A 14,715-nucleotide genomic window follows, 5' to 3' on the forward strand; every position below is an offset into this window, starting at 1 on the left:
ATAATATATATATTATTTGTGTTGCAGTCAGGATGCCACAGTAAATGGTCCTCAAAAGAAGTTACATGTTGTCCACGGAAATTCCATACAGCCACAGTGCGATTTCTAAAGGTCAAGAACAATTGGTTCTCGTATAGAAATATGAACGCAGATGGTGTCATAAATTCACTTCTGCTAACTTCTTTTAGCTCAAAAGTCCGCACCTGGAGATGATTGAAATTCAGATATCCAGATGAGAACTAATGTATACAACTCATGTAGAAGTAGAAGGATACTTACATCCAGAATTTGGAGGAGGTTCTCATTTCTTGCTTGACAAGAAGCTTTTCATTAAACTGTTCAATGAAATCCACTTTCTTATTCCGATGAAGGAGATGGTTGAACGATTTCAAAACAGAACCATCTTCAATTGAAAGGATTTTAAGTGGGACATGGCTACTTGCTTTAGCAAAAATCAGTAACATGATCCCCGGACTGATCAAGAAAAATAATCAAACAAGAGCAAAGCGAAAATCAAGTAAGACTGGGGAGAGAGGGAGGTGTCAATGTTATCCTGAACTAAGAGGATGTGATACATTTTTCATAAATTTGAGCATGGCCATAGACCAGCCCCTATGATATGCGGGTGAAGTGTACAGGTGCAACTAAAATTCACATGCATGCAATGAGAATTACCTGATCTTAATCTCTTGGACATTTTTATCGGAAATGGAATACAACATTGTATAGTTTTTGAGGTCAAACACCTTGTATATGCTGCAGAGGGAAAACACAGACAAATACAAGTATCCCAATCAATAACCCTTGTTATAAAAGAAAATCATATCATTGAACTGAAAAACCAATGCCATATAAATATAGTATTACCTATCCTGAGCAGAATAAGTCAGTACTTTCCCATTTACATCGTCAAACTCAACAAAGCCTGGCCACTTCAAAGACTCAGATTCGAAAAGCGCAAAGCCAGCATCTGGTTTTCCCCTCCTAATGTATCTGGACAACACAAATATATCAGCACAACTCGCAAGCAAACAAACAAGAAATTGTTAGTTTCCACTTTTAATTTAGTTTCCAAGTGCACTACGTCCATCTTGAGTTATTTTGCATTATAGTTTTTCTTCGTATTTGTCCGGGAAGGGGGAGAAACGGGAATTGAAAAAGACCAGAGCTTTATACATACTCAATCCTTGTGCTTCTACATTTCAAAGAACTGTAACTGTCTGAAGCGTAGACAGAAACCGTGATAAGCGAGTCATTGTTTTTATTATAAAACAGACTTCGGATAACTTCATCAGGACTCACATTCAAGAAGCATATCCTTTGATTGGTCTCTGCATCCAACAAATAATATATTTAATATGTATCTCCACTTTTAGACATATATCGAACAGAACAGCACCTTCAGATATTACAAAACACATAAATACAATTATTACCTCGACTAAATGCTGCACAAACACCAGATTGTGCAAGAGCAAAAACAATGTCTCGTGCTGCAACAATCTCAATAATTTTTGACCTTTTTCTCAAAAAAGGGAGTGCCAATGAAGAAGGACCTTTTGGATCGTGCGTATCATATTCTTCCTATATAGAATCCATCAATCTATCACAAATTGGTAAAAAAGATAGGTATATATACGCATATTAAAGTATACATCTGACATCTCACCAGAGACACTAGGGTATTATTCACATCCAAAGAAACAGAATGAACCGTGTCTCATTATACGGCTCGGAAAAAGTGAGTTTGAAATATTATACCGCACAAAAATGCAGAAAAGTATCCTATAAAGATCACGCTCATGCAATAATAAAGGAAATCAAATTTTCACAACCCATCTTGCCTTGTCTCCTCACAATGAGAACGTAATCAAAACTTCAAACAAATTCACATTTAAGAAATCACAGTTTCGGCTGGACTGCTTATTTGGTTCCAGAGTCCCATTCATAACAAGCCTCTTTTTATGCTAAAGTAAGCAATCACAAGCATGAGGCTGCTAGTTAATCTTTAAGATCCACAAACACTAATATGATTAAGGGATACACCAAAGGAATTCTTAATTCGAGGAAGCAACTTCAGGCCAGTATCCAAGTTTCTCCAACAGGAACCTAGTACACGTTTAGCATGAATAGACACGGTAGTGAGACACCATTGGAGAGAAAAATGACACGAGGCTCTTGAATAACTTGGACGACTTTTACACAACTTATAAATAAGTAACTAACGAGAAGATGAGGCTATGAGGCCAAGGCATTTTTGATTGAGCCTAACGCTAAACGTCAATTTGACGTGCTTCCTAAATTTCAAGTCCTGCTCGACCAGCAATTTTCTATATTACAGCAGCTAGAAAAGATTTGTGCAGAAGCAGTAAATAGTAAAAAACGAAAGGAGCTCAAGCACTTGAGCTTTTAAGGGAATTCCTAGCGGGGAAGCATAAAAGAAATAAGGCAATCAAAACTCCCCAAGACAAATGCTGCAACAATTCAAGACTAAAAAATTAACGGGGAAAATTAATGAATCGAGATGGAGAATGGGGCAGAAAAACTAGTGAGCTAAGAGCAAGATGCTTAATAGCAAAGAAGAAAGTTAGGAATGGAACCTGCAAGCGAATATTGCGAAATCTTTCCTGAGCATCGCTCATACTGAACGCGCGATCGCGCTTTGAGCTGATTTCACGCCTTTGAAGCTTCTTAACGCTGTTGACAAACCCGTCAACTCCCCCACCTCGATGTGGCCTCTTTTTCGCGACTATCCTCCGACCACAGCAAGGTCGAGGACTCGCCGTAATCCTCCTCCCACCTTCCATGTAAGCCTCTCTCAAAACAACCGGCCGCAAACTTGAATACCAAATTCACACATCACCGGGAATTCGACTAATACATTGATCTCGGGAAGTGGAACTTTGGAAGCTGAATCTGCTACGCAACTAGTCCCGATTGTTAAAAGCCCTAATTCCTTCGTTCCCGAAAGCCGAAATTCAAAGTATCAGCCTTTTACTCAGAAGCAAGAGAAACCATAGCCATCTGTATCTCTATTTCACTCCCCCCCCCCCCCCCCCGCCAGTGAAAGGACGGTCGCAAACTCGCAATAGAGAAGGTTTCAATGGGGCGCCTTCGCGGTTCGAGCTGGATCCCGCCTCAAAATCTGTCTCGAAATCGGTACACTCGTAAATTGCAAATCGCAAAATGTCTTTGAAAAAAATTCCATAACGCCTTTCAGTATTTACTCAGTTAATACCTTCAATCCAATCCGTTAAGAAAATAAATTAAATTAATTATTTATAATAAAAAAAATTTTTAAAATACTATTGCCAATCAAATGTATTAGTTAGAATTACTATTATTAAAAGAACTATTTTGAAAAATATATAAATATGAAAGACAACATAGATTAAAGTTCTATATTGAAGATAAAAATAAAAATTAAATGAAATTTTATATTAAGGATAACTAAAATAACAAATCGGCTAATCTTTCAAGTTATATATTTATTTGATGGCAAAAAATTTAAATACTCCTTGCAATAATCATATTTACTTTATTTATTAATCACAACCAAAGGGTCACAAAATTTGAAGTTGGTCAAGCCTATAATTTATGCATAACGAAATTTAACATAAATTTGATAATATAATATAATATTAATTATGCGCAACATTCTTAATACTTTGTTATGTGTGTATATGTTTAACATATTCCCATCCTTAATATAAAACTTGATTAACTAATTTGAAGATGTTAAAAAAATTAGTTAAATTAATTATTGTAATAAATAAGTGTTATCTTTTCAAAAATACTCATATCATGTGTATTAGTTAAAACTACTATTTAATAGAATTTTTAATATGTGCAATTACTACAAAAAAACTACTTTAAAAAATAAATACACACGAGAGACAAAGTAGATTGAGATCTTATATTTATAATCAAATTAAATCAAATAAGCTCTTATACTACCTCTGATCTTTAATATAAGAGTTAGCTTGACTTTCAATTTGATCTTAAATAGAAGATCTTAATCCCCTTTATCTCTTATATTTATTCATTTTTTCAGAGTAATCCTCATAGTAGTTGCACATATTAAGTATTTTATCAACTAGTGATTTTAGCTGACATTCATGATTACTAAGAGTATCTTAAAAAATATAATCCATATTTATTACAGATAACTAATTTAATAAAACTTGTTATATTAGGTATCAGAGGTGGTATTAAGGATGGAGGCAGTACTTCTCACAGTGGCCTGTCTACTTAAAGGATCTGTTTTTTATATTCATGGATCTGGTTTTTTATGACTGGTCAAAAAGGATGCTGTTTGATACCATGCGCTCATTTAAATTGGGCTGGATCTTATGCCCAAAATAATAGGGCTCGATTCGGTCTGGCTTGTCCTAAATTTTAACTCGGTAAAAATTAAAATCTAGCAGGCCCCCTCTTTGACCGGTTCGACTGGACTGTCCGGTCCAGGTCTTCAAACATCAACGTGCAGTTTTAGTTTAGAATAATAATAGTATTTCGACTGGAATTACTTCAGTAAGCCTAGTGAAAAAAAAATATTTGTGACGAGGGAGGAGATGTACGCGTTCATTTTGAGTTAGCTGGGTTGGGCTTGTCATTCCCTTATTTTTGCTTATCAGGAAGCACCACTCATGCACATGCGCATTTAGTGATCACAATAGCACAACTCACGCACACATACAAATGGATATATAGATATATTGGATAGACAGGACAATGCAAATTCAGGCAGCTGCCGGTAACTGCATGAGAGGTCAGGTCTTGTGAATGAGGAGATGCACGCCATGTCCTGGCTCTATAATCATTCGGTAAGCCGGAGAGTGCTTATAAGTAGGGGAAAGAGAGAATCTGAAACGGGAGAGCATAAGTGCAAGCACGACCTTCAACTGGACGAGAGCGAAATTCTTGCCCAAGCACAAGCGGTTACCCACTCCAAAGGGCACGTACGCTTGTGGGAACTTGCAAGCCTTGGACACGCCGTCGCTGAACCTTTCTGGCTTGAACTCATTAGCATCTGCTCCCCATATGTCTGGGTCTCTATGCAACCTTGGGATCAGAGTCCACACACAAACCCCTTTCGGAACCAACAGGTTTCCTATCTTAATGTCCTCATATGCCTCCCTCGACACAAAAGCTGCCGGCGGATACAAGCGCAGGGCTTCTTGAATCACCATTGTCATCTATATATGCATATACAAAAAATAAACTTAACTTACTTTAAGCTGATGAAAATATATATTATGAAAAAGTATGGGGTTGTGGGCACACACACGCGCACCTTCTTGAGGCTGGGGAGAGAATCTGCAGTTGGGATGCCACTGGGGCAGAATTGAGCGAGCTCCTGTGCAATGGCAGTTTGCCATTGAGGGTGTAAAGCGAGAAGCATCAAGGTCCAAGAGGCGGCGACGGCGGTGGTTTCATGGCCGGCGAAGTAAATGTTCTTGCAGTTGTCCACTATGAATTTCTTGGACATGTCCTCACCCACACTTTCATCACTCTCGGCTGCTTCTAGAAGTAACTGCATCAGATCCTTCTCCGACGATCCTTGTCGCTTGCGTTTCTCCACTAACTCCCAAATCAGCGACTCTACCTCTCTTTCCAGTTTGCCCATCTCGTCTTCCTTCCTTCTCCACAAATTAAGCATGCCCCTGCCATCACCAATGATGATTTATTTTATATCATAAACAACAGAAATATTTGATTTGTTTGGCCCAAGTATGTGGTGAGGAGCATAATTGTGTATAAACAAAGGCAGCAAGGGGAGAAGAAGATGGGCTGACCGAAAGCCAGAGAGGCCGAAAAGGAAGCCACCCTGCTTGGACATGGTCTTCTGCATGGTTCTGAGCTTAGAGAAAACCTCTTTTCCCCTGGAATAGGAATGGCCGAAACAAACCCTTGAGATGACATCAGCAGAGAAGCCCCTCAAATCTGCTCCCACTTCGACCTCTGCTGATGATAATCCAGCCTCGTCAATTGACTGCTCCCATTTTGATAGCATAGGCTGAGCTGATTCGATCATAAGCCCCACCATACCCTGCCCCATATAATGCCATCCACATCACATCACCCAAATCACATGCATGCATGCATAGCGTGGGTCCCCTTCCACAGCTCTCTGTTTATGAAATGCTATTAAAGGCGGAAAAACTCGCAGAGCGGATATGGGAAATTTTTAGTACTTCGGGCCTTCTGTCTATCCAATTCCAACCCATCACGAATTCCTTGGTGTCATTAAGTTGTGAAAGACCTTTCTTAATTCTTACTAGAATAATAACGTTATTCACAATCACTCGCACACTGTGCATGGGCCCACCGATTCGGCTAGTGGACTTTTCTTTTATGTCTTCCATTGGACTTGTTAATTATGCGCATATAGAAGCGTATAAAATTGTCGCCCGCCCCTCGTATAACATATAACATGCTTGTTTATCTCTCACCCATATTTGACAAACACATGCAAGTCAACCACAACAGTTTTTCAGACATGCTTCTATTCAACATTTTAAATAAAATATATCTACGTAGGTAATACAGGAACTAGAATATCTCTCAATCCAGAATTCCAGGAGAACGTAACGATGTAAAATACGGGGGCTCGGTAAACAAGTCCCGTACACACCCATAACACAATGGAATAATTCTATTCAGTACGTGCATAAAATATAAAATGAGCGATGCTTTTCACAAATTAAATAAGAAATAATATATGATAAAAAAGAAAACCCTAATGAGTTTATTACAGGAATCCCTCTTGGATAAAAATGAAAAGTGATAACAGTCACGTGTGTGTGTGTGTGTGTGAAAAAGACTAGAATTTGAATATAGTGCGTCAGAATTATTTCTTTAGAGAGAGAGAGAGAGAGTGTGTGTGTGTTGTGTGTGTGTGTGTGTGTTATTAGCCCCACCTGTCATCAACACACTGATTATTAAAAAAAACACTAACATTATTAACAGAGGCGACTTTGCCCGGAGAAAAAGATGGGTGATTACCAATTTCCTGTCAATTTCCTCGCTTACGATATACTGTATAAAATCTAATCTAATCAATGAACACGATAGAAGTGAAGACAAAGCCACAAAGGTGGGTGGGTGACGGGGAGGGATATTATATGATATTAGTACCAGATACAATGATGATTAAGGATAATCAATGACGCACCTTAACTTTGTTCATGAAGAACTCGGCCGAAACAAGCTTCCTTTGGTGCGCCCAACTAAGCCCATTTGCCCTTAAAATGCCATTTCCAAGCAAGGGAGCGAGCCTGTTGGTTACATCAGAGGGCTTTCCAAAGTCCAGAGTGAGACACTGGTTCATCTCTCGCACCAGCTCTGGTTCGTTCACAAAAAGATGCTGCTTCGTCCCCGTGGAATACGTGTACACTGGACCTGCAAGTCAGGTTGCACGTGCCCCATGTTACAGTAAATATATCTCTTAATCATAAACTTGATGTAAAATTTCATATGGAGAATCTGATTAATAGTGACAGGGACGTGACGTTGATCCATTTATTTGATGGGCCCAGACTGAAATGATCCGTAATGGTCTAGGCGCTAGCTTGCTCCATTAATATGCGTAAGCTAATTGAAAGGTGATGCCGCTTGTGAGGCTATGTATCTACCAAAATTGCAACAACAGCTGTAAAGGTAATTATTCTTATACTATGTTATTGTCACTGTCCTACCTCACCAATAAAATACATGCAATATGTTGTCCTCCCTGACCCCAGTTCTTTTTTTTTTTTTTCTTTTGGGTTAACGACTAAAGTATATATATTCTGCTGCTGGTCAGAAGAAAAGTATATATATTCTACTCATAATTTTTCAAGATCGACGGGAATGAATCATATTATTTCATAACTTATAATATTTTATATTAACAATAAATCTGGATCTGACACTCGTATAGTCATATTATACGTTTTATTTGTAACAATGCGTTTTTGTCGCCTATATAATTAAAAGTTAAAAGAGAATTGAATTTTTTTTTTCAAAAAAAAATAGAGGCTTCCAATAATCAGCTGGTTTTTATGCTCTTGTAATAAAATATGAGCTGGTATGGAATCAGAGAGGATCGACCACTCCTAGAACCATGCTGGGAAGCTGGCAAGTGGTGGCGAGATAGAGTTGACTTTATCTTTGACTCAAAAGATCAATCAATCATCCATTTTATGCATAGAATTAAAATGGATTCCATTCGAGTTTAAACCAGAGGGCGAAAGGCATTTTAATAGACCTTGGAAGAATAAAACAGGTCGAATTCTGAATGCTTGATTCCCAGCCCCCGCCACTGCCAAGTCCCACCCGCGTATCTTTAATTATGGTCAACATCCTAGGCATGCTTTTCCGCTTTTCCATCCCAATTAATTTCACACCATCAAAACAGAACTAAACGCTTTCACTTTTCACAAAAACTGAGCTAAATGCCGAGAAAGACACTCCTATCATGCCTGAAAAGTTGACCCATACGGAATCGAAAATCGAAAAGTGGCACTTGAACTCAATCAAACACCGCACCCACTGCGCTAGCTTTTCCCCATGAATGTTCGATCGAGACTAAAAAATACAAACACAGCTAGACTCGCAGCCGGGCAGGCTCTCTGCTAAAGTCATAAAACAGTAATTTAAAAGCTGCCGGCTGATTGCAGAATACTGAAGTAGGAGGAGCGAATTGCTTATTGACGAAGCAAGATTAGAAGAGAAGAAGGGTATTTACCGTATTGCGCACGCCAGTGCTCGAAGTAAGGGAAGAGGTTGGAGGTGTAGTCGTGAGCGACGAATAGATGGGAATGGCGGGTGGAGAGAGAAGGAGAATTGGCCTGAGATTGGAGTTTCTGCATAAGAGGCAGATTCCCGTAGAGGAAGGAAGGAGGAGGACCTCTGATCCCCTGCATTCGCAGCTTCCTCCTCACCCTCTCCGATTCCCCCCACACCCTCCTGCACGCATACGCTATCCAGCTCAACATCCCCACCACGCCCGCCCACCAAGCCACCTGCATCACCATCCACATCGATCTCTTCGCCGCGCCCACCTCCTTCTTCTTGATAGTATCACAGACGCGTCGCTGTTAACTGATTGCAGAGGAGGAGAGAGGATGGCGAAGAGGGTAAGGGTGGTGGAAGATTCTTTAGTGCAAATGGACGGGAAAGGAAGACGTTGGAGGGATGTGAGCGCGTGTGCATAAACCCTGAACCCTGATGAGCAGTGACTTGTCTGGGAGCTCGCTGATGGATGCTCAGGCTTTCGCAGCTTGCTATTTAAAGAAGACAGGTCTTCCAATGCGGCCAATTACCGATTGCTCCCTCTGTCGTGCACCCCGGCATGGACCCAAACCCAATTACTTCATTTTTCCTTTTTTTTCTTTTTTTTTAACCCGTCTTTTTTTTATTTTAATAATCCACATAATGTAGTACGTTCGTTGGGGGACCAATTTCAATGTTGTTACTTTGATAAGCATTCTAAACTTATCAGATCTAAATCATCTATATTTGATTTAAATAGTTCACATTGAAAATCTTTAATTAATTATTTTTAGATAGAAAAAACTATTTTTTTAAAGAATAATAATTAAGAGACTACTTTTTATTTTAAATTCTATACGTATTAATAAATAAAAATACCAAAAAAAAATCAAATTTGAACCATAAGCAATTTGAACCATCTGTTAGTTGAGCCTCCCACTGAGTTTTTCATCCACCTAATTCTCAACCCCTCGACAATCGTTTTAATTTTTCTTTTTGGAATTTTTTATATTATTAAAACGATTCATTTTGATCATATTATAAAGTTAATTAATTTTATCAGAATTACCTAAGTATCCCCGGATTTGTTTTTTCAAATTGATTGACAGCAAAAACACCTAGTTACTTTTTTGCAAAGCGTGTGCAGAACACTTGGATCCACTGCAATATCAGAGAATGCCGTCTAAAGGGATATTTAAATGAAATCAAAATTATTATTTTAAAAATATTTTTACGTTATACGAAATAAATATATAAAAAAATTTATTTTGATTCGTAGATAAATACTTTTCAAAACACTTATAATACTTTCCAAACATCCCCTAGATTCTAAGAGCGGGGCATGCCATATCTGTATATTATAGGAGTATAGTAAGGGTCTCGTTTTCCGTGCACTGTGATGTTCACCGCCTATTTTGACAACGGAAAGTAAGAGATCCACATGCGTGTATTATGTAGACCCCCTTCTTTTCATATTTAAGTGCATGTCTGAACAAGATCCTTCACATGTGACCTGTCCTCCGTCACTTCCCATTTATCTCTTCTTTTTCTTCACACTTTTTAAGTTCTTTACCCTCTCCCACGGCTCTTTCTTCCCTTTTCAAGACTCGTAATGTTAATAATTTATATCCATTTGCAGCCTGCCACCTCACCTTTGACGGTCACGGATGTCCGTATACTCGTGTGTATTTACTTGCAACCTCTCAACTCACTTGCGACGATCATCATTAATTAACTAATATTCGTTATTCGTGTTTATTTATGATGTAACATTGCCACGTGTCTCTCTCGCGTGCACAAAAGCACGTACAGCCATGCGAGAAAATCACAAAACCATCGCTTTTTGTTTGCTTTGGCGGATTGGAAATTTGTGGAGTTACAAAGAGAAGGGGATAAGAACGTAATTAATGAAGTGGGCAAAATGATAGTACAGAGTTTAGGTGGGCATATTTCCTATCAGCCTCGGAGGTGTTTGGAGATCACGGGGACATGCATGCATGTTTGATGAACTATTCAGAAGACAGTACACTCCTGTTCTGCTGCTAATGCCATTTCTTGGCCCTAAGTGTTGATTACTTTGAAGAAAGCTGACCCCATATGTATCCCTCTCAGCGTGACTCGTGCATGCATCTCTATAGCCTTTTTGTCTTTTGCATTGAAAATTGCAGCAGCCTGTGTTCCCAAATTTTTAGGAGTCGTCCAAATTATAAAATCTGTCAATAAATCCCTCAGCTTGCTGGATCTATAAAGTTATTCAGGCAACCTAAATTGAACACGTATCTCCCTTTTCTTAGGCTAGGGTTCGGCAAGTCGCGCGTTTGATCCTATGCTATTACTTCCGATTTTTAATATAAAATCCCGTTTAATTTTTATTTTGATCATAAATATAAGACTTTAGTTTACTTTGTCTCTCATATTTATATTTTTTTTAAAGTAACCATTCTAATAATGATAGTTCTAGTCAGTACATTTAATTAGCAGGGATATTTTAGAAAAGATAATACCTATTTAAAACAAATAACTAATTCAACTTATTTCTTTAATCTCTTCAAATTAGTCAACTGGCTCTTATAATTAGGACCGGAGGTAGTACTAATTTATTCTACTTATGTACTCATCCTATTTTGGATATCCTTGCGAGTCGATTTCCGAAAATATATGTTTTTATTCTACACATACATTTTTTAAAATTAGCCGATATAAATAGCATTTGAAGAAAATACGTTTCGAATGCACTTGCTGCTTAATATAAATGAAAAATTAATTATCCTCGTGCTTCAATCTGTTTCAGTTGTTTTAGTTACAGGATTAAAAACGTTTAATAATATCGGCAAAAGCATAACATGCAAACCGTGCGTTGCTAGTTATTATACTACCTCGGGTCCTAAATATAAAAGTTAATTGATTAATTTGAGTATATTAAAAAAATAAGTTAAGTTAGTTATTTGTAATAAATATGTGTTGTCTTTCCTAAAATATCCTGCTAGTCAAGTTTATTAGTTAAAAGTTAAAACTCAAAAAGACTATATTGGGAAAAAAATGAATAAATATGGAAGACAAAGTGAATTATGATCTTATATTTATGATTGAAATAAAAGTCAAACAAGGTCTTATGTTAAGGACCGGAGGTAATATTATACTACTTTCGGTCATAATTATAAGAGTTAGTTGACTAATTTAAATAAATTAAGGAAAGAAGTTAAGTTAGTTATTTGTAATAAATAGGCGTTGCCTTTCTTAAAATATCCTTACTAATAAGGTGTATTGGCTAGAACTACTATTGTTAGAAGGACTATCTTGAAAAAATGCATAAGTATTAGAGATAAAATAGATCTAGAGTCTTATATTTAGAATCAAAATAAAAGTCAAATAATATCTTATATTAAGGATCGGAGGTAGTACCATATAAAATAACGCGGGGGTGAGTTTTTTGACTTATGTGTGTCACTTTCTGGTCCTTAATATAAGAGCTAATTGATTAATTTAAGAAGATTAATAAAATTACTTAAATTAGTTAGTTATAATAAATATGTGTTTTTTTAAATATATTTGCTAATCAAGTATACTAACTAGAACTATCATTATTATAAGGACTGTCTTAAAAATAAATAAATATAAAAAACAAAATGGATTGAAATCTTATATCTAAAATCAAAATAAAAATTAAACAAACTCTCATATTAAGGATCAAAAGTAATCATAGGACTGCCGTACGCTTTTGGCTACATAACACGATGAGTAAGCGTCTGTTTATATATAAATCATGATTTAAAAAAAAAATTTGAGGCACAGAATAAAACTGTGCAGAACGCCGATGGTACCCATTCATAAATCACAAGCAACAATTGCGTTAATGATCTAAAATATAAATATCCCTTTATGTCTTTAAATTCAAATCGTTAGTGAGGGGAAAAATAGTTATATTACCCCATGTTTTTAATATAAGAACTTATTTAATTTTTATTTTGATTCTAAATATAAGATCAATATACTTTTTTTTTTAAGATAGTCTTTACAATAATAATAACTCTAATCAATACATTTAATTAGCAAAAATATTTTAAGCAAGATATTATTTATTTATTATAAATAACTATTTTAACTAATTTTTTTAATCTATTTAAATTAGTCAATTAGTTATTATGTTAAGAAATGAAGGTAGTACCTTAACAACTTTAAATCACAGAGGAAGGGGTTCTAATTGCCTGTTAACATTTAGGAAAACTATTAAAGCCAGTGAACTGAAAACTTTCTTATCTTACATGTACGTAATTTGGAAATCTTAAAAAAATACCGTAAGTCACGCGGCTGGTAAACAGAGTTATTTATTGTAAATTTTATATTACTTCCGATTCTTAATATAAAAACTCGTTTGATTTTTATTTCAATTATAAATATAAAACTCTAATTTACTCTGTCTTTTATATTTATCTATCTTTTTCAATGCAGTCCTTGTAATAATAGTAATCAGTATATTTGACTAGCAAAAATATTTTAAAAAAAACAACACATATTTATTACAAATAACTAGCTTAACTAATTTCATTAATCCATTCAAATTAGTTAACTAACTCTTATATTAAGAATCAAATATGGTACTACCTCCGATTCTTAATATAAGACCTTATTTGATTTTTATTTTGATCCTAAATATAAGACCTCAATCCACTTTGTTTCTCATATTTATGCATTTTTTTCTAAAGTGATCTTTTCAACAATAATAGTCCTGGATAACAAACTTGATTAGCAAGGATATTCTAGGAAAAACAACACCTATTCATTACAAATAATTAACTTGGTTAAGTTCTTTAATCTCTCCAAACTAGTCAACTGTGTCTTATAACTAAGACCGGAAATAGTATTTAAATACTGACATTGAATTGGACAGCAGCATTTCTCATATTGTGTAAATAAGAAATATTGCTTATGATTAATAAACAGTCTAATATAGTTTTTTTATACAAGATATAAAATATGAAATTTACATTAAGCTCACTCTGCTTACTATTTATGGCGGCAGCTCTTTTTCTAGGCGTTTACACATGGCATGGAAAACGTGCCGTTATTTATGGGCCATGTTACATTATCAGAGCTTGATACTCCTCTTGTTCTATTTACACAGAAAGAGAATTTTTATTTTATTTTATTTATAAAGTATTGAAACTTTTTTATATGAATGTATAATTTTTTCTTTGTTTATTACTGTGTTGACCTTGTTTATATGATGTATAATATATATTAAATATGGATAAAGTTGAAAAGTTATTAAATTTTAAATAAAAATTAATAAAGTTTAAATTTTTTTTATCTATATGAAATATGTTGAAAATGATTTATAAATAGGATAAAAGGAGTATGATATGTTAATTATTAATGATATTTTTTCTGACCAGCAATTATTGGGGGATTGATGCTAATAATAAATATTCTGGCCATGAATATAGGTGTTGATATCTTTTCCTTTTTGACCTTGGATGTGGACACGCGATATAGACATCAAAGCTTGCCGTGGTCTGCAGGTAAACGGTGGAGTCTGATTAATGCAAAATTTGAATGGTTTTTATTTCTTCTTCTTCTTTTTTCCCACATAAAGAAGTAGATCAGATAGTGTTATTCCCGGCCAGCCCACACCATTTGGGCCTAACAATTTGATCCATGTTCTTTTCGACATGTCAATCTCATCCGTGTTAAAATGTTAAGGGCTTAAGGCCATAACCCATGAAACTTGAAACTTGCGGGGGCTCGCCTGAGGTGGTGACCCGAAGGAAATCACAGTCCCAAACCTCAAAAAAATTGGGCATCAAATTCATTCCCACTTTCAAACAAAGTAACATTATAAATAATTTTTACAAGATTATCTATACATAATACAAAAATTTTAATAAAACAAAAAATAAAAAGAGACCAAGCTACGCGCCAGCGCCCCTCGCGAGTGCTCTCCGTCATGCAAATACAATC

At 35.9% G+C, this 14,715-nt stretch overlaps 1 protein-coding gene and 1 pseudogene across 1 annotated transcript; both read right to left on the minus strand.

The window, feature by feature from the left end:
• Positions 1-5: 5 nt before the first annotated feature.
• LOC114751452 (uncharacterized) lies at positions 6-3,145 on the minus strand (annotated as a pseudogene).
• A 1,348-nt stretch (positions 3,146-4,493) lies between these two features.
• Positions 4,494-9,263, minus strand: LOC114751451 (cytochrome P450 714A1-like). The gene is made up of 5 exons (XM_028940125.1): positions 8,732-9,263; positions 7,178-7,404; positions 5,799-6,052; positions 5,297-5,666; positions 4,494-5,198 (listed from the first exon to the last, which is right to left on the minus strand). The coding sequence occupies exons 1-5, from the start codon at positions 9,024-9,026 to the stop codon at positions 4,773-4,775; spliced, it is 1,572 nt and encodes a 523-aa protein (XP_028795958.1). The 5' UTR covers positions 9,027-9,263; the 3' UTR covers positions 4,494-4,772.
• Positions 9,264-14,715: the final 5,452 nt, after the last annotated feature.

Source organism: Neltuma alba, unplaced genomic scaffold (assembly GCF_004799145.2).
Source record: "Neltuma alba isolate B1F8T4 unplaced genomic scaffold, ASM479914v2 tig00006928_pilon, whole genome shotgun sequence".
Classification (NCBI taxonomy): Eukaryota; Viridiplantae; Streptophyta; class Magnoliopsida; order Fabales; family Fabaceae; genus Neltuma; species Neltuma alba.